This window comes from Taudactylus pleione, unplaced genomic scaffold, assembly GCF_031769625.1.
Source record: "Taudactylus pleione unplaced genomic scaffold, aTauple2 ptg000217l, whole genome shotgun sequence".
NCBI lineage: Eukaryota > Metazoa > Chordata > Amphibia > Anura > Myobatrachidae > Taudactylus > Taudactylus pleione.
In genome coordinates this window covers 903,829-924,743 of record NW_028284619.1, presented here as the reverse complement: position 1 = coordinate 924,743, position 20,915 = coordinate 903,829, and the positions used below count along the sequence as shown (strand labels likewise).

The window sequence follows — 20,915 nt, the reverse complement described above, 5'->3', positions numbered from 1 at the left end:
TGGCAGCATGATAGACATGATGCAGTGTTTGGAAGGTGGAGCGCGAGCTTGGCTGGTCACCTTTCCTCGAAATGGGGGTGTGTCGCCCCCATTTTCCAGGAGGGACCCGGCTGACCATGGTCGCGATGTTTGCGATGTTCATCCCAGGTTGTGTCCTCGGGCGCAGCGCTTGGATCACAAATGCAGCAAGAAGGTGTCCGACACCTCCTGCTGCATTTTCATTTTAGAGCGATGGATTTGCACAGACGCTTGTGTGCAGCTCTGCAATTCCGTCCATCTTTAAAACAGGCCCTAAGTCACCTGTGCTTAAACATGGATATCCTTAAAATATGGACTGTAATGGTGGAGTTTGGGAATCTCCGATCTGGAGAATGATGCTAAACAGAAGGGTTATTCGTCATGTCATATCAGCAGTAACGATAGATAGATAGATAGATAGATAGATAGATAGATAGATAGATAGATAGATAGATAATGGACTTCATGCTTAGGCCGAACTTTCTATTAACACATTTACATATATATTTTTTTTATTACTAACATTTAAATAAACATATCGTCACCAGTTAAAAATTTGTTCAAACATACAAGTTTTAGATTTCTGCAGTAACTCCAGAGTTTAAAAGTAACGGCACATCAAAAGCAGGAGAATACTTTGTAGTTAGGTAATTACTCAAATTTCCTCTTCCCTTGTCAACTGGTATTTAAAGTTTAACACAATGTACAGTGTAAACATTACTTAGTAAGAGTTGCTGCAAACCTAGCAAGGGTCTGTCTCTGCAGAGCTGATGTAAGTACTAAAATATTTTGCTGAGGGATACTATGTAGTTTGTCAGTTCAGTATTCTTTGAAAATCTAATCTGTCAGTCAGTCTGGTACAGTATTTCAAAGCAGAAATAGTGAAACTGACTAAACAGGACTTTAGGCGGGAAATGTTGCTCATGCCCCCATTGAATAATAACCAGGCTTTTTCAGATAAAACATAAATGTTTTTGTGACACTTTAACATTGTAGGGCTTATTTACAAAGGTCTCGTTACCTTGTTATTTTAATAGGTGGATTTTAGTTTCACATTTATATGTAATATAACCTCTCGACAGTAAGAAGTTATTATTATTATTTATTATTATTATAATAATAATAATAATTGTCATTATTATTATTATTAATAATAATAATTAATATTAACATTTATGTTTTTAGATTCCATTTTGTTTCATAACAAAAGAACACAATGTGAAAGAAATATAGAAATCAAAGAAAAGGTGAGAGTGATATTCAGGAAGAAGTTGGGAGGAAAAAAGGGAAAAAACAAAGACATATAAAGGAAAGATCTGGCCTGTCATTGCAGTATCTAATTTAGGGGTGGGCAATAAGCGGCCCTCCAGCTGTTTTTGATCTACAAATCCCAGCATTTCTTGCAACAGTTTTAGCATGGCCATATAGCAAAACTGTTGCATGGCATGCTGGGATGTGTAGTTCTTCAACATCTGGGTGGGGGGCTTATTGCCCATGCCTAATTATAACTATTTCTCAATCATGCAGTAACCTAAGAAATGTAAATAGATACTATTGTGGTAGGTCATGAGAAAATAATGGGGTTCCCACATTTTTTCTAAAAGCCTGCTGTCCAGTAGGATCCAATTCATCTTGTTTTTAACCACCTGAATGCTCAGAGTAGATAAATGCAAATATGTAGCAAAAGGTGCCACTTCATTAATATGTATTAAAATGTATTAGTATTATTAAATTACTATTTACATTTTTGTTTTTTAACTATTGTCCTTATAGTTAGTTTATTGTCCACAGTTAGAATGTGACAGGAACTCTTTTATTATATGCTGCTTGTTTATTTTGTTTGACCATAACAGTCTCTTATGCACCAGAAGAGGTGGCACTTGGGTATTTTCTCAGAGGCACATGTGGAGTCAGTCCATTTCCTAGTACAAGTGCTGCTCCAGTACTCCCCTCCTACCGCACATCCTTCCCTCACAAAAGAGACCCTGGTTTATATTTACTGGGTATGAAGGATACGCTTGGGTTATCTGAGGTTGGATAAAGTCTGGCATACGGAAAAGGGGGTAAATTTACTAAAGTGAGAGTTTGTAGAAGTGGAGTTGCATAGCAACCAATTAGATTCTATTTAACATTTAACTATCACCTTTCGGAAGATAATAGCTAAAATCTGATTGGTTGCTATGAGCAACATCTCCAATTCTAAAAACTCTCACTTTAGTAAATTTACCCCCTTTTCCGTATGCCAGACTCTCTCCAAACCCAGATAGCCCAAGCGTATCCTTTATACCCAGTGAAGCCTGGGCCTCTGGTGAGTGAGCCTTGCCACAGTTAGTCCTGCTCATAGGCGAAGAACATTACAACATTTTGAAGCATATCTTTGTCGCCATATAGCAAATTATAAACCTTAACTGAGCAAATTAGCTTCATAAAAAGAAGGACAGGGAAGCCACTAACAGTTTTAATACCCATCTACTTATTTTGTAATTTTGTTTATAAGTTGTAATGGTGGTGGCACTCAGAAATTTATTTGGGCTTTTTATGTTGAACATCTGGCACCCAAAAACTAAAACTTTGCCAACCCCTGCCCCAGAACACCTTATGGTCTAAAAAACATGGTAAATATTTGGAAAACGATATATTTTAATCCATACTAATGCCATAAACTATTATTTGATTTAAATTAAGTAGCATAAATTTACCCTTGAGACTATGTAATGTACCTCCAGCTGTTACACGTGCCACAGTTTATGCAACTTTGCTCTGTAATTGGAGTACTTGGCCACTAATCCTCCCCACTGCTACAAGGTATTCATAACTGAGGAAGATACATGTGTCCATTCTGCTGCCACTCACTTCTTTCATGGAGAGGGTGGGAATAACAGCTTCAGTATATTTTGTTGACATTTATAATGTTGACATGAGAAGGTTAGCATGGTCATAATGTGGACATGCTTGGCATGTCAACAATGACCATATCAACATTTATCATGTCAACACTGATGCAATGTTGTCATGATTAGAAGTCGACAGAATGTTCCTGGGGGTCCAGTTGTGACTTACCTGGTCCTGCGGCTTCAGCAGTTAGCTGACATTGATTTTTATCTGTTTCTGCAGCACTTCCGGTGGTGAGTATTGCTAACCCTCCCCCTAGTGCTTAACCCTAACCTCCCCTTCCTCTGCGTAACCCTATCCTCCCCTCCCGCAGCTTAACCCTAACTGCCCCTTCTACTGCCTAACCCTATCCTCTCCTCCCACAGCCTAACCCTAACTTCCCCTTCCACAGTCTAACCCTAACCTCCCCTTCTCCAGCCTAACCCTCCCACAGCCTTACTCTAACTTCCCCTCCCACAGCCTTAGTCTAACTTCCCCTCCCGCAGCCTAACCATCCCCTCCCACCAGTGGCGGGCTGGGCCGGGAGGCAGGGTGCCATGTGCCCCCAGTCCAGTAACATTTTAGTGTCCAGGGGCCGCACGCAGCCATGCTCTGCATATACATAGCAGCGCAGGCTGTGGAAGGCCGTCGGCTGGGGCTGGTCCTCCTCTCCTCTCTGCTCCATCGGACTTCCTACCTCTTGCCCCGCCTCCTGTTCTCCGTTCTCTCGCAGCGGTCCCCAGGACATTAATTGCAGCTGCAGTCAGTGACAGTGTCACAGTACAGTGCAGTTCGAAGTAGGCTAACAGGGAGGCACAGGGGGCGGGGCTACACGGCAGTCAGTGCCAAGCCAGCAGCAGCATGGATGAGAGTGGATGGAGGAGACAGAGTACATAAACAGTGAGTATGCTGTATCCTGTCTGACAGTAAGGTGATAGAGAGGGGGGGGGGGAATCCTGTGACTGTGTATGTATCTGTTTGTATAACTGTGTAAGTATGAGTCTCTGTAACTGTATCTGTGTGTATGTATGTGTCTCTGTAACTGTATGCATGTATCTGTGTGTATGTAAGTGTCTCTGTAACTGTATGCATGTATGTGTGTGTATGTATGTGTCTCTGTAACTGTATGTATGTGTGTTATTGTATATGTGTGCAGTGGTGTAACTACTGTAGGTGCAGTAACTGCAGATGCTATGGGGTCCGGACCGTCCCGGGGCCCGGCCCTCCATCTGCATCTACGGTGCCAGGCCTCGGTCTACGCCCCCGCCTGGGCCACTTCATTGCATGTGCCCCCCAGACTAAAAGTTGCCAGCCAGACCCTGCCTCCCACAGCCTGACCTTAACCTCCCCTTCCACAGCATAACCCTGTCCTCCCCTCCTGCAGCCTAACCCTCCCATCCTGCAGCCTAACCCTAACCTCCCCATCAGCAGTCTTACCCTAACCCTCCTCTCCCACAGTCTAAGCTCCCCTCTCGCACCCTAACCTTAACCCTCTCTCCCACAGCATAATCCTAACCCTCCCCTCCCACAGCCTAACTCTAACCTCCCTTTCAGCATCCTAACCTCCCACAGCCTAAGCCTAACCTCCCCTCTCACACACTATCGCTAACCCTCCCTTCCCGAAGCCTAAACCTCCCATCCCCCAGCCTAACCATACCTTCCTGCAACCTGACCCTAACCTCCCCTTCCACAGCATAACCCTAACCCTCCCCCTCGCCGCATAACCCTATCGTCCCCTCCTGCAGCCTAACCCTCCCATCCTGCAGCCTAACCCTTACCTCCCCTGTCAGCAGCCTAACCCTCCCCTCCCAAAGCCTAAGCTTAACCTCCCCCTCACACACTAACCCTCCCCTTCAGCAGTCTTACCCTAACCCTCCCCTCCCACAGCCTAAGCCTAACCTCCCCTCTTGCACCCTAACCTTAACCCTCCACTCCCACAGCATAATCCTAACCCTCCCCTCCCACAGCCTAACTCTAACCTCCTCTTCAGCAGCCTGACCCTATCCCTTCCCTCTCATAGCCTAAGCCTCCCCTCCCTTCTCACACCCTAACCTTAAACCTCCCCTCCCACAGAATAACCTTAACCTTCCCTACCGCAACCTAACCCTAACCTCCCTTTCAGCAGCCTAACTCTCCCACAGCCTAAGCCTAACCTCCCCTCTCGCACACTATCCCTAATCCTCCCCTCCCACAGCCTAAGCCTAACCTCCTCTCTCGCACACTATCCCTAATCCTCCCCTCCCGCAGCCTAACCCTCCCCTCCCACAGCCTAGCCCTAACCTCCGCTTCAGCAGCCTAACACTAACCCCCCTCCCACAGCCTAAGCCTAACCTCCGCTTTCACACCCTAACCTTAACCTTCCCCTCCCGCAGCGTAACCCTAACCCCTCCCCTCCCACAGCCTAACCCTAGCAGCCTAACCCTCCCCTCCCACAGCCTAAGCCTAACCTCTCACACCCTAACCTTAACCCTCCTCTCCCGCAGCATAACTCAACCCTCCCCTACCAGAGCATAACCCTAACCTCCCATTCAGTAGCCTAACCCTCTCCTCCCACAGCTAACCTCCCCTCTCGCACCGTAACCTTAACCCTCCCCTTCTGCAGCCTAACCCTAACCTCTCCTTCAGCAGCCTAACCCTCCCCTCCGACAGCCTAACCCTAACCCTCTGCTCCCGCAGGAGAACCCTCCCCGTCAGATGCCTACCCCTAACCCTCCTGCACCCTAACCTCCCATTCCGCAGCCTAACCCTGTTGGCATTCTGAGAATGTTGGCATTTCAGATGTCAACATTCAAATGTTGACATTGTAAACATGTTGATATTCTGAAAAAGTCAAGATGTTCCATGTTGACATTTCAAGTGTCGACATCATAATGTCGATATTATGATTGTCTACATTGTAACTGTCGACTTAATGACTGCATCCTGAGAGGAACACAACAAACAGGACAGAAATAGAAGGTCTGAAAGCTCCCTCTACCAGTCCTTCAGTTCTCCCCAATCTGTAGCTTTTGTAATACCCTTATACAGAGTAATCAGCTATATCATCTACTGGCCTGTCAGTGCCATCTTCCTCTGAATTAGTGTATATGCAGATTACCAATGAAAAATCAGTAGTTATGTAACGAAGAGATCTGGATTGCAGGATATACTGTAAGATAGCTACATAGACATGGCTAAAAAATAAAGGTATTGTGTTAACTTTTGTAATAAGGAAAGAATACCTACAGTATGCCTCCCATACATAGTCTGCCTAACAATGGTCACTGCCACCGTGTTCTTAGGGCTGACGATCTTCCAGCCAGCAGTGTTGGTTATCAAGGATGCACAGGCAGCTTCTCTCCATCTCAATTCACTTCTTAAGTGCTACCTATGCAATTGTATGGAGAGGGTTGGTCCTGCAGGGTTCACTCAATTGTTTAGTTTGCCTTTAAGTAGCTTTCTTCATCTCTGGTCAGTGCTGGTTATAGTTCCTTGCTAGCTATTTCCCGTATCCAGTGTTCCTGTGTGATTGCTTGTTGCTGTCTCAGATTGTGCTTTAATTTTGCTCTCTTGTCCTGGCCTTGGCTAATTTCTGAATTTCCCTTGCTTTCTGCCTGCCCTGACCTTGGAACATACTGTATGTTGAATCATTTTGTCTGCTGCAATTATTAACCCGAGACGGTGTACTTTCCATTCTATTATGCTGTTAGCATCATACCTCAGCCTGTTCACTAATTTGTAAAATACGGCAAGCTGTCTTCAGGCCATCAGTATCCTACACCTAGCATGTTCACTTAATATCTTGTGGATCACTTTCCAGTGTTTCATACATTATGCTATAATTTGGAATTGATGACCTGGGGGCATCCAAATACCAGTGAGCACATAAAGCTTTATGGAAAAGATAGACACTTCATAAAGTGGCGACATGGAAAATGTGAGCGAATGGAATTTGATAGTTTTATACTCAAAGCAGTTGAAGAAGTAGCGGATATAGCATACCACCATATCCTGACCCACGATAACGTACGTGGAATTATTTTACTGGATTAAAGAATTGTAAATTACTATGTTGACAATAATTTTTATAGACGTGATGAGATAGGATGAGATAGACAAAAGGGTTTAGCAGGGCCATCACTAGGGTAGTGCGACCAGTGCCATGGCAAAGGGCACCGCAGGGCAGGGGGCACTGTTTGGGCATGTCACTTTTCTGTTTATTATCACTCTCACTTGTAGCTTCCTCTTATTTTATCCCCAGCATCTCCTGGTCTCCCCTATCTCTTCCCTGGCCCTTCCCCATGAGGCCATGGCCCTTTTTCGGAGGTGTTGGGGCGCCAATGCTCTTTCTGGCACAGGGCACCAAAAAGTCTAATTACGGCTCTGGGGTTTAGTGGTGAATGTGATGGGAGCGGAGTAATAGTGCAAGGATACCATTGTTATTGAGTACACGCTACAGTGGATGTGATGAATGTATATATGAGAGCAATGTGGAATAGCCTAGGGCTATATATGGTAATAACAGTGTGATGTATATAGTGTATATGAGGAGATTGGTGCCCCTTTAGCCACCGCATGATTGACCTCCTGCGGCCATTTGGAAGGCATGGAGGGGGTGGTGACAGGCCACGGTCTTGAAAAAAGGGGAGTTTCGGCCCCATTTTCAAGGCATACAGAGGCCAGGGTTTGCGTCTTCTAATACAGATTTCTTGGCCTTTGCAGCGTGATTACACTGGACATCCTGAGTAACTTGAGGGTTACTCAGATGTTTGAAGGCCAGGCAAGTGATCCGATGTCGCATCTCTGGACGCAGCAGCGGATCACAGAGGCTGGCACAAATAGACACAAGACGCCTCCTGTGGCTTTTGCATATTGTAGCAAAGCAGCTGTATACAAAGACACAGCAGCTGTGCTACATAGTACAACTCTGCATCTGGCCCTTTGTGCGTAGCAGAGACGCTGTGCTCTGCGTAGATATGTACAGGACCAGTAATGTTTGTGTTAGGAATCTGTACTATGGTAGATTATGATATATGGGGACCCTTGCACAGGTGTGGACACAGTATATGAAGCTTTGGATGACCCTATGGAGTGACACTCATTGCTCCTGATATCATTATGACAATAAGTGGTGATACTAGTTATTCAAGAAGAACTGTTGCTGCATACAGTATGTCTATACCTGTGTCTCTATGTGTGACTGTTCTAAAACCTGTATTGCCCACACCCTGGAGAGCTAGCCTGGGGCAACGGGAGGTGTATCACTCCAAATACACCTTGCCGCACACCGAAAAAGGGTTACAAAATTAATGCGGCCTTTCCACACAACTGATTACCCCTTTCAACTCCCGCCTCCAAGACTTTGCCCATGCTGCTCCTTTCCTCTGGAACTCTCTCCCCCTCTCTATCAGACTCTCCATCTCTCTACAAAACTTCAAACGGGCTCTCAAGACCCACTTCTTCATCAAGGTTTCACAGCTCTCATCCTAATCCACTGCCCCATTCTCCTTGCTCGCAGTCTCTCCCCTCTGCGTCACCCCTGTCTGTCTGCAAGCTCTCAAGAGCAGGGCCCTCTTCCCTTAGTTATACTATCATCTCCTCCCCACTGCCTACAATGGCACCTTTCCCTTGGGTATTATGGCTGCTGATGCAGCAATGTTTATAAACCATGTCCATGTCCTGCAATGTTCTGTACTCTAAGCGACTTTGTTCTTGTTTGTTCATACTGTTTCTATCTATGTGCCTTGTAAGGTGCTGCGGACCCCTTGTGGCGCCATATAAATAAAGGATTTAATAATTAATAATAATATCGCTGTGCTATAGGAGAATACTGCGCTAATGATGCTCTGGGATAAACACACATGAGAAAGGAGGAATTTGTACCCATTTATGAAGATGTCAGTAATAGAAGCTATTGTATGTTGAACGAATATGTTTTTGGTATGTAAGATTATGTTTTTAAAGATATGTTGTGACATTATTGTACTGTATATGTAAAAATAATATGTCATACATGTATATCTGCATTGTAAGTATGGGTTTTATGATGCCTTTATACTAGAGATGTGCAGTTTGGTTCTCCAGAAATCCGAATTCACCTGAATCACTGTTCTGGTCTTCCTGTGTTTCGTAATTCGGAATTTAAATCCAAATTTGGAGTTTTGGATTGGAAAAATTACATGATTTTTTGCTGTTTTTAAAAACTTTTATAAATTAAAAAAAAACAAAAAACACAACACTTGAGAGTGGTTTTGCAAAACCAAAACCACAACACGAGATGAATCCAGATCCAAAATCTACTTTATACAGCGATTGCTGTAAATAGAGTTGGATTTTATATTATGTGATATATATAATGTAAAAACACGGTTATCTAGGTCCAGTATATGTGGAGACAACGTGCGCAGGAAAGACGCCGTCCCCTTATCCCTTACCGGGTATGTGTGTGAGTCATTATTATGCACACGCTTCTGCTTTCCTGAGATCAGACCTTTGGTGCTTTTTCACGACCGTGAGTAGCCCAGAACACGAGCCTGACACAGTAGTTCGGGCTGCTGTAAACCTGTCTTTTTATTTAAAAAAAAAAAGTTTACCATTTTATGAAATACTGGTACAGAAAGTCAGGCCGTCAGGCTTTCAGGCCTCTAAACCTTTGAAATAAACTGTTTTAAGAACAGTGATGATAATAACATATTGTGCGTCTGCGGACAGTAATTACATTAAGATGTTGGATATGTCATTATGCCTTAGGCATGTTATCTGTAGCAGGAAAATAAGAGTCTGCCGTTTCCTAGAGCTGAAGTGAGCAGCAGTAGACCTGCCCGGCCCCCTTTAATGGCTTTACATTTAGGTCTTAAAGAAAACAGACAATTACTGTGTTTCTCTGCTATAATCAGCAGGAAGAAATACAGATAGTCACACAGCAGGCCTTACACAGCAATCACGGTAGTTAAAATAAGAAAACACTTTTATAACTATTTTAAGGCATACTTGCTGACAATTCTTGCGTGGGATCCGGGAGGGGGCTAGCAGGTCCGTCCAGAAGGGAGGGTGGGGGCGGTTAAAGTAGGCGGAGCGCGGGCGTACCGATGCGATCGCGTCATAGTGGCCCCACCCCAGCCTTATAATGCCAATATTACTGGCATTATAAGGCAGGGGGCGGGGTTATGATGATGCAATTCAGCACGAATCGTGTCATCGCACCCCCGGACCGCCCACTTTTGCGGCTGGCGCGGGGTTTTGCGGGGTGCCGGCAGCCATTCTGGGGGACTTGCTTAGTCTTGCGGGGTGTCGGGAGCGGCACCCAATTTTCGGGAGGCTCCCGACAGTCCCGGGAGATTAGGCAAGTATGTTTTAAGGACGCTGCATGTAATGCATAAATGCTAATAAATACATGCATATACTATTATACTATGATTGTGATAGATAGATAGATATATATTGATATGTATATAGATATATACACACACATATATAATATACAGTGTATATATATATATATATATGGAATTGTATGAAATACCGTCAGTCTGGATGCCTTCTGTCAAAATGCCGGCAGCATCATCCCGATGCTCAGTATCCCGACAGAGATCAGGTACGTATGTATGTCCCCCCTTCTCCCCCTAACCCCGAACCCTCCCTTCTTGCACCCATTTTTCAAGTTAAACACACAATCAGGGGTATTGTCATGCCCATCTATTTTATTTTTTGATAGTCATATAAACTAGTGTTTAAAACAATAGAGTGATAATTGATTACAGACAGCCTATTGCAGCTCCTTTCCTTATAGGTAAAATATACGTTTTACGGTTCTGCTTTCAATACAGTATTTTTTCAGTTTCCAATTGAGCAGGGTTTGCTTAGCACAGAAAACCTTTTACAGTTACTAACATGCCATTGGCTCGGGGTGAGGGGAATGGAACGCGGGACAGCAGAGGACAATGTATCATGGAGAATGTTACAAGATGTGCCTGACATCTCTCTTGATAGAGACAATAAGTAATGATTAGCACAGGGTCTCTTCACATCTGTGTCTCCCATTCACATTAAATCCCCAAGAGTCAGCAACAAAAGATAGACTAGTAACACGACACACTTGTTATAATTATGTGGCGTTTTCCTGTCATTGCTGTGGGTGTATTATTGCTTATGGCCATGTAGTATTCTCATAGAGATGTGTGTCTCCCATTTACAGAATAACCCTGTACGACTATCAAGCCATGTGTAGAACAAATAAAGAGAGCAGTGACAGCGCCCACAGCTTATTGGATGTAAGTATACTTATAATCCAGTGGGATCAGCCATGGAATAACGTATTATCATACAGATTGAGTAATCATACTGCATTTTATATTACTGATGTCAACGCATGTGGTATATATATTATGTCGACATTCAGAATGTCTAAATTGTGCATGTCGACAATGTTGACAATGAGATTTTAAATGTAAAACCTAACTCTAATATAACCAAAACCCTAAAATCATGGGGTAGATTTACTAACGCTTTTTAAACAGACACGTGGTGATGTTGCCCATAGCAACCAAGTCTAGCTATCATTTCTCTAGTGCATTCTGGAAAATTATACACAGAATCTGATTGGTTAGTAAATATACCCCCACGTGTCGACCTTCTGGCTGTCGGCATTCACATTCTGACAAAGTTTACACTACAGATGTGTCCTCATACACTGTGACTTCACTGATTCGCACACAGTTGTAGGAGGGTGGATCCAAAAGTCCTGACCATGAATACCAGAGAAATTTAAGTTCAAATGGCATTCATTTTTCGACATAGGCCCGTATTCAATTGGAGCAAAAAGCCGGAATCAGCGAAAAAGTTTCAACGATGACGTCATTTCGCCAGGTGAAAAAGTATCGCCGTATTCAATTTCAAAGACTTTCCGCCTAGGTGGAAAGTCAATGCAATGTAATAGGCGAAAAAATATGGCCTATGAAAGGCAGGCGGAAAAAAGTGCAGAACTGGGGCTTTGGGGTGCAACTTTGCGGGAACCCCCATGCAGCCTTTAGACAGTCCCCCAAAGGTAAACTGTGTCAAATTTTTTTTAAAAAATAGTTAAGAACATAATAACTTTCATTTTTCGGGTGAAAAAAAAAATGTTGGGGGACAAAGTTAAAAACTATCTAACTAGACTCCAGGGGGGTCCCCAAGTATGCCCCATGTGTTTTTTTCATTGCAGGTGCTTGTGGCAGGTGGATTTTTCACGATTTTTTAAACTTTACTTTAGCAACTTTGCTTGCCCCCATTTACAAGTACCCCAAATTTGCTGGGATAAGTTATTTTATGCAAAAAAACCTCCTGAATACTATTCTGCACCACTTATACAAAAATGCTATTTAGCAGCTATTGACCCCGTTTAAAAACACCAAATACCTTCAGCAAGCCAAATCGGGGGCTACCATAGGGAACCCCCATGTCAGAGCATCTTTTGGGGGTCTCAGGCTGATTTCCCCAAATCTGACATGATTTTCCGCTTGTTTCAGTTTCGCCAGGTCCCGTTTTCGCGTACCTGCAAGTTGAATACGGGGATACGGGGGGACGCGCGTGATACTTTTCCGCTTGCAAAACAGGCGAAATAGGCGAAAAGCCCTGGAGGCGGAAAAGTATTGTGGGTCCGGTCAAATTGAATACGGCTCATAGTCTCCATTTACTTCAATTCACTTCTCCCATCGATGCTCCAACCTCTTGATTCCGTTCAATCAAAAGTCAGTGACGTGCGGTGAGGTAAGTGGCTGGGGAGGTACTGGTTAGTATCAGAGCCAGATTTACACATACATATACAAGGGTTCATGTGTGGCATTATACAAAGGTGCAGCAGTATATAGTACTGGAAATTTGATGTGTTTTGATCAGGGATGTACGGAAAATGTAGGCAGAGTTTTGACTCTAAAAATTATTAGAATAATACAAAGATATTTATAATATTTTCTTTAAATGTTTCCTATTAATTTTTATAGTTAAAACTCTGCAGTATACCTAAGTATGACAGGAAAGGCTCTGCCACACCTGACCGCACATCACTGTGATTGGTCCTCATACCAGTCTTTTACAGGTGTCATGACATCATCATCAGACGCAAAAGTCTTCCCACGAATGTGCTCCTTGAGCCTGAGTGTAAATGTCAGTAGGCGTCGTTTTCTTTGTTTACAGATGTTTAATGACGGCTCGGATGTCAGTTTATTCCATTTTTCAGTATTCTCCATATTTCATTCCGTTAGTGATGTTGTTCCGTTTATTATTCAATATCTGCAAAAATAAAAGAAGAATGGTGCTGTAGTTTTCCACAGTGTTTTACTAAGACCTCTAGTACATACATACAGAAAATCTACTACTACGTCAGGACACAGACTTTTGGATCCACCCTCGTACAAATGTCACACATTGCACTTAGGGCCTGATTCAGAGCCGCTCGTAAGCGGCTGCTCGTTCGCTCCGAGCGTTGTTCGCACATCTGCGCATGCGTATGGGTCGTAATGCGCATGCGCCAACCAGTCATTGCGGTCGGAAATCGAGCGCTCGCAAAATAGCGAGTGCCTGCTAATTTGAGTGACAGGATGAGGCGTTTGTGGGTGGTAACAGGGGAAGGTGCTTGAAAACGGGGAGTGGAGATCCGAACGCAGGTGTGCCAAAAGGTCAAAACGGGCGTTTTAAGGGTGTGCATAATTAACAAAGCAGCGTCATCGACCACGTCACTTGGTTGTTTCTTAGCCTGAACTGTTCGCATGATTGCGGTAGGAAAATCCTACCACAAGCACTGCGAGCAGTTCAGATGCCTTTCGATGTACTCGATTAATCAAATAAATAACGGAGATGACGTAGGATGCGAGCGGCCAGGGGGCGTCTTTACAAAATAGCGAGCACATGTTTCGTTCACTCGCTCAGACATAGAGGCGTCAATAGACCGCAAAGAGCGAACACTCAATTTAAATAGCCGGCCCCTTTTTCTGAACGAGCGAGCGCAAATAGCGTCCGGCTCTGAATCAGGCCCTTAGTGTAATCTAGCAGACTAGTTTTGTTTTATTTATTTGAATAAGACACACATTTTGAGCGATGAGTAGATACTTTGGCCCTCATTCAGAGCTGTACGCTCTGAGCAGAGCGCACGCTCTGAATGAGGGCCGTCCTCCATAACTATGGAGCGTCCCCCTGGACGCTCGTATAGCTGTGGGTCACCACCCACAGCCTATACGAGCGTGCAGTTTGATGGCCGCGATGGTCTTGACCATCGCGACCATCGAAACTGCGAGCCGGAGCCTGCGGTTGAGGTTTTCAACCGCAAGGCCCGGAGTGATTTTTGCTCTATCAGAGCCAAAATCACTCCCACTGACATCACTAGTGATGTCAGTGGGCCGGCTTCTGACGGTAGGCGTTCCCTTGGGAACGCCCCCGTCAGGGATTCACACCCCCGGCACGCCCACCAAAGGGGGCGTGCTGTCAATCAACATCGACAGCACGCCCCCTTTGATCAGACACAACGAGCGAAGGACTTTCCTTCGCTCGTCGCGTCTGGCGCATGCGCACGCCGGAGCTCCCGCCGTCGTGCGCATGCGCAGTGCACAACATCGACCCACTTGCGAGCGGATAGCCGCTTGCGAGTGGGTCTGAATCAGGGCCTTTGTGTGGCCAGGTCGCCCTGGACCTGACACGCTGAGCAGGGCTATTGGGCGAGACTGAAGCCACAGTTTAAAAGGACACATCTGTATCTCCAGTAGAGGGAGCCATTTTACATCCTGAACAAATGTTTAGCTTATCATTTGACTGGGACCTATAGAGTGCTTCTGCCCTTAGCTCTTATTACATTTACAGGCTGCCTTCTTATGCTACAGTACATCATCATGAAAATTGTCTCAAGCCTCAAAGTGTATATTTGCGCTGTGTATGGGACTAATAAATGTCAATGTTTTTGTGTCTTTTTTATTTCTCAGTACAGTTAAAGGACATTTTCTCTAGGTCACTAAATATCTGCTGTTTTTCCCCCAGCCCTATAAGGCCGTCTTTGCTGCAGTAAAATGGATGATGACAGAGCTTATCTTGTAAGTGAATTTTTATCATGACAAAGCACTTCTATCCTGTATGCTGTAATGTTTGTTATATCATGTAAATTAGTAAATAGCGGAAAGCATATTATTGCCACACACATTAAGCCTTTGCATTACTCTTGATGTGCTGGATTTAAGTGGACAGATAGAAAGAAATGAAATTACCGTGGCTGCAGTTTTGTGGTGGGTAACGGATGTCTGCAGCCTGGGTGGCCGGCCCCCACCAGTACATCAGATGCTCTTGATGATTCATCCCTGTTACTTTGTGATTTCATGTTCTGTGAAATAGTTTCTCAGATGCTCATGTCAGGCCCAGGACAGGCTGTCAGGTGTGTGTCGTAACACATACAGGGGTCTATTTACTAAGCCTTGGAAGGAGATAACGTGAACAGAGATAAGGTGACAGCCAATCAGCTCCTAACTGTCATTTTTCAAACACCTGTTACATGGCAGTTAGAAGCTGATTGGCTGGTACCTTATTTCGGTTCACTTTATCTGCTTCCAAGGCTTAGTAAATAGACCTCACAATTTCCCTGATTCTGATCATATAAGCAGTATGACATGTTACGTTGCCCTTTTATTTCCAGGATACCTTATTGCTGAGATAGTAATACCTCTATGGATTATCAGTTTATGTAGAGAGACAATGGCCCTGATTCAGACCTGCTCGCTAAGCCGCGATCGCTCTCTGCCAAAAGAGGCCGGGTATGCAAATTCCGCGATCGCACTGTGTGGCTTTAGGACGCCCTCTATGTGTTAGAGAGTGACGGCAGTGAGCGTGTTAGAGAGTGACGGCAGTGAGCGTACGCAGGTGTATAAAGCCGCCCACCTGTCTCTCTTACCACACGTCATCTCCAAGAAGTGTCTGATTAATCGGTAACATCAAGAGCCATCAGAGCTGCTCGCAGCCCTTGAGGTAGCCCTACCCCACCGCAAGCACTGCGATTAGTTCAGGGTCAAATACAACCAAGTGACATGATCAAAGACGCTACTTTGCTAATTATGCACACCCATTAAACTCCGTTTTGACACTCAGACACGCCTGTGTTCGTACATCCACTCCCGTGTTAACAAGCACCTTCCCCTGTCACCACCCATAAACGGCGCTATCTGTCACTCAAAGTAGCGTCCAGTATGTGTACTACGAGTGCACGATTCCCGGCCGCAGTGACTGGTTCGCGCATGCGTACTTTGAAGCATACGCATGCGCAGATGTGCGATAATCGCCCCTAGCGAGCGCAGCTAAGCCGGGTCTGAATCAGGCCCAATGTCCCAACAATTCTTTGTGATATTTCGGCACATGTTACTATTGGCTACGATGTTGTGGTCATATCATGCAGCTCTTATGGACAGAATACAGGTGGTAACGTGTGTTGCTAGGAATGCTTAAACTCTTGGAGGCAATTGGAAATTCTATGGAATTAGTCCAGTTTGATGATCTCCAATTTTTCCATTAAATGTTCTCAAAAATATCTACTCTAAGATTAGCGCTGTTTGTTACTGTATCACTTACACCATCTATAGATGGCGGTTCCCATTACCGGCAATAGGGACTTAGCAACAGCCTTTTCGGCTTCAGCAAAGCCTCCGAGGCATTTCTGAGTCTCCGCTGTGTGAAAGTGTCATGCGTGTGTGCAGACTGGCCATCGTACATGCGCATGGCACAGCAGGCAGTCACTGGCAGCAGTAGGGCTATTTCTCACACAACGGATGTGTCCGTCCTGCAAAAAAAACCAGATGTTTAATTTCAGTGGAAGTTACAAATACATCAGGGCTTTCACACTGCACAAACACGGCACGGTCGCCGTGTTACAGCCGTGATAACCGCTGACTAGGACGGCTGTCGTCCACGGTTTTCAGTTTTACAGATTGAAAAGAGATTCAAACACACGGCAAAAACATTACACACGGCAGAAAAAACGTTGCTTCTGAAAGGGACTGATCCACAGGAAAAAAGTTGACCTTTTTTTTTGCTGTCCGGACAAAACCGTTGTGTATGAAACTAGCCATAGACTACCAGCAACAGAGCGGAGGATCCTTCCGCTGAGGGGAAAGTTATGTATTGTTAAATATTAGTGGCATATTTGCTAGTATCACTGCGATACTACACAAAATGTGCTGCTGGTATTAAGGTACGTTGTTAAATGGGGCCCTAGTTACCCTATACAACCATAATAACCATATACTGTAAAAACAAGTTATGGAGAAATAGTTCACAGCTCCTATTATTAACGGGCCAATAAAAGCACAAAGCAGCAATCTGCTCTATTCTAAATTCACTTAATCAATTAGGGGGGTGGCTGTCCACCCCCAGCGAACTTGTGTTTAGTAGAAATCACCAACCCCTCCCTTGTCTCAGTACTGGACCCCCACACGAGTTACACCCAGGACTCGCCATAAAGTAAAGTCAAACTACCAGGGGTAGGGGTAGTGCTCTTTACTATCTCTTGCACCACCTGTGGCCACTGGCTGTGGTGCTTTACTGCCTGCTGCGCCTCGTCTGTTAAGAAGAAAAAGTTAAGCACAAAAACGAACCAATAACATATAACCTATAACACTGCAATAATTAAAAGACATTGGTGGTGAGCAACTTGAAGAATCCAAAAGGCAGAATCACCTCACACACTTGCTTATATAATCTCCTGATCCCCAACCATAACAAACACCGCCCCCTACAATCCTATTGGTTAATGCATCAGCTTTAACTCCCTGGAAACTAAATATTAATATCAACACTGCCAGACTTTATGCCCATACACACTGGACGATGTGTGTATTGAGCGATATCGGCATCAGCGGGCCAGTGGGGTGCCAGTATCGGCAAGTGGAAACACACTTGCCGATGCAGGCAACGACGAACAGCGATTGGGAGCAGAGCCATGCAGCATTCGGCAGCATGGCATCGTTAACGATATCCCCAGATTGAGCTGCATGTACAGACGACTGGGGATATCGTTAACGACCTGTGGGAGCACGCATCATTCTATGCATAATGCATAAAATTGGACGATTTGAACGATAATATCGATCAAAGATGTCGTTCGTATCGTTTATATCGTCCAGTGTGTATGGGGCTTCACCCAGCACAATCAATATGGAAAAACTTTGGCACTTGCTTTCCATCACATATAGGGCCTGATTCAGACCCGCTCGCAAGCGAGTCGATGTTGGGGCATTGCACACGCGCGGCATGCGCAATGCGTGTGCGCAAGCCCCGGAGCGAGTGAGAAATTCACTCGCTCTGGGGCTCGCTACAAATGGGGTGGCTGTCGATGTTGATCGACAGCTCGACCCGTTTTGTAGGTGGGGAGGGGGGTGGCTGGCCAAACAGAGGCATTCCCGAAGGAATGCCTGCCGTTTGAGGGCAGCCCTACTGACACTCGTGATGTCAGTAGTTGAGCTTCCTGCTCTATTAGAGCAGGAAGCTCACTGGGGCTTGCGGGAACGAGACCCTACCACAAGGGTCTCGTCGCAAGCCCGATGGTTGCGACCATCGTGACCATCACCTGGCCGCTCACATAAGCTGTGGGTGGTCACCCACAGCTATGCGAGCGGCCAAAAAAAGTGGCCGCCCTGATTCAGAGCGAGGGGTCGCCTTTTGCGAGCGGCTCTGAATCAGGCCAATAGTTGTGATATTTCTCTAATTGCCAGAATTTTGTCCTGATAAGTGTTTTAAAATCCAAGTAATTAGACACTCAGTTGGTAGCGAGAGCTTTTTGTGCATGTGACTCATTTTCTATTTCACTGACAACTAGGAAAAAATCTATACCAATCTTGTTTTCACAATTTAACCAGCTAATTAAGGAAGGGAATTCTCAACTGCTAAAATGTTGCTCATTCAAAAGTTTAGATGGTGTAAAGTGTAATGGTAAAAAAAATGTTGTTTTGAAAAATGACTTTTGTATCAGTGATGCAATTGACAGTGTAGGCAGACATTTTGTTGGCGTATTCAATATTTATTTTATAACAGCCTTTCAATATGCTTGGAACTGGTGATACTTTGTGGTAAATCTACTAAGGGGCATATTTCAAAGCTACTGTACCATGTGTTTGTCAGTTTCGGCTGCTGGAGGGGCAACATTACTAGTATAAAACAAACCTTGCTTTTATATTACTACCCTTTTAAATCCAGCATTTGAAATTACCAAAATGTGATGGCTTTGAAAAGTGCCAATGAATAAATTTACCCCCTTTGTGACCACATATTTATTGAATTGATTCCATATTTTTATGATGAATAATTTTTATCCTAGACCAAATAATTATAATATCTTATCACTGCTATTCACAGCAATAACAAATTATTCATTGCCGGCATGCGTTAAGGTCAGCGCGGCTCCAAACCTGACTGGCTGGGGGGTCTGCACGTTATAGGCTGCAGTCTATGTAGCCTTCTCGTCCCTGCTATCCCGGTGATTGTCAGCTGATGTCACCGCGAGGCGGGACTTAAGTAATGGGGTTAACAAGGGGCGGGGTCTAAATAATGCGGCGTGGCTTAAAACTAGCAATGCTAGCAAACAGGCTGACTTTTAGGGACTGCATTAGCTGCAATCCCTAGAAGCCGGATAGGGCTGCCGTAATAGCATGGGAGTGGCTTCCCATTGGAAACACTCTCTCTGCTATTGCAGTCTGGGCTGGCTGTCCCAGGGGGAAAAACCACCTCCCCCTGGGACTGTCCAGTCTGGCTGTGATCAGCAGGGAGTGCTTCCAATGAGAAGTCACTACTACTGCTAGCCAGTCCTTGCGGGTGGTGGATTTTACTGGGAAGGCTGCAGTAAATAAATGATCCCCTGTACATACATTTAGGGGATACATAATATTTGCGGGTACTGAATTAAAACGGGTGTTATCAGAGGATATGCTGCAAATATGAATTGATAAATTGGCCCCTATGAGTATAATAAGGGTACACTTTTCATTTATTATTTAGATGGGGGATTTCAAAAAGCATCTTGTGCACTCTGCTGATAGTTGCTCATCTGACCTCGGCATTTAGGCCCGATAAGCATTCCATAGTACAAAGCGTAAGAGTAATTGCAGCGAGAGGCACGAAGATATCAGGGACACATCAAACAAACATCTTGCTTCTGTCTGTCTCATCTAATATATCTTGTGACTTCTTCAGATTCCTGGTGGAGTTTAATCTATGCAGTTGGTGGAACTCAGGACATTCGGTTAAAGGTAAGAGTCATGGGTAAATGTTGCAAGTTTTCCAGAATGGTTAAATCAATAAGAGATTAATCAGTTTTGACTGTAACTGCAAACCATGGGTAGGTGAACTGTGGCACTCCAGTTACTGTGGAACTAAACCTCCCAGCATGCCCTGCCACAGTTTTTGCATGCTCTAACAGCAAAACTGTGACAGTACATGCTGGGATGTTTAGCTCCATACTTGCACAACAGAAAGGGCTAGATTCAGCAGTGCATGCTAGTGCAGGACCCGTTCTGCGATCCCGGGCGCATTCCGGCAGAAGATTGTCAGTGATTGACAATCTGCTGCCGTTTCTGGCCAGAGAGTGGGCAGTGACAGCCTCCGTTTCACAAAACGGAGGCGTGTTGCCACCGTTGGGGGTACAGAGGACAGGATCTCAGTTGGCTGACAGAGATTTCATGGCCTCTTTTGTGCATCTGCGGCGGCCAGCTTGTGTGACCCCCATGGTCACTCAGCTGGACAATGGTAGCACAGACAATCCGATTCTGCGGCCTTGGACGCATCTCGGCTCAGTAATGCATGCAGGATGTGTGACGCATGTTAGTGCCGTCGCAGCTGCTAACATGTCAGCAGCTGCGATAGCTCCTGCGTCCTCTGCTGAATCAGTCCCTAAGTCATGTTGTGAGGCCCTTGGCAAACGTATGTAGGATTGAAAGTGTCAAACACACATGTACTAGAACTGCAGTTCATACTGTACAGCTAGTTTGTCTATATTCTCAGCATTTTCTGCTTCTGTGTCATAAACACCTAAATTTAAAGGACAAAGGACCTCATTC

The 20,915-nt window shown here is 44.8% G+C and overlaps 1 protein-coding gene across 3 annotated transcripts in view; it reads left to right on the top strand.

The window, feature by feature from the left end:
* Positions 1-20,915, top strand: part of CACNA2D3 (calcium voltage-gated channel auxiliary subunit alpha2delta 3) — a 1,120,348-nt gene that overhangs the window by 1,019,999 nt on the left and 79,434 nt on the right. For all 3 annotated transcript variants that reach the window (XM_088478672.1, XM_088478674.1, XM_088478673.1), the window contains 3 exons: positions 11,063-11,138; positions 14,869-14,921; positions 20,053-20,108. In XM_088478672.1, the coding sequence (XP_088334798.1) occupies positions 11,063-11,138; positions 14,869-14,921; positions 20,053-20,108 (185 nt within the window). The remainder of the gene's footprint in view (positions 1-11,062; positions 11,139-14,868; positions 14,922-20,052; positions 20,109-20,915) is intronic.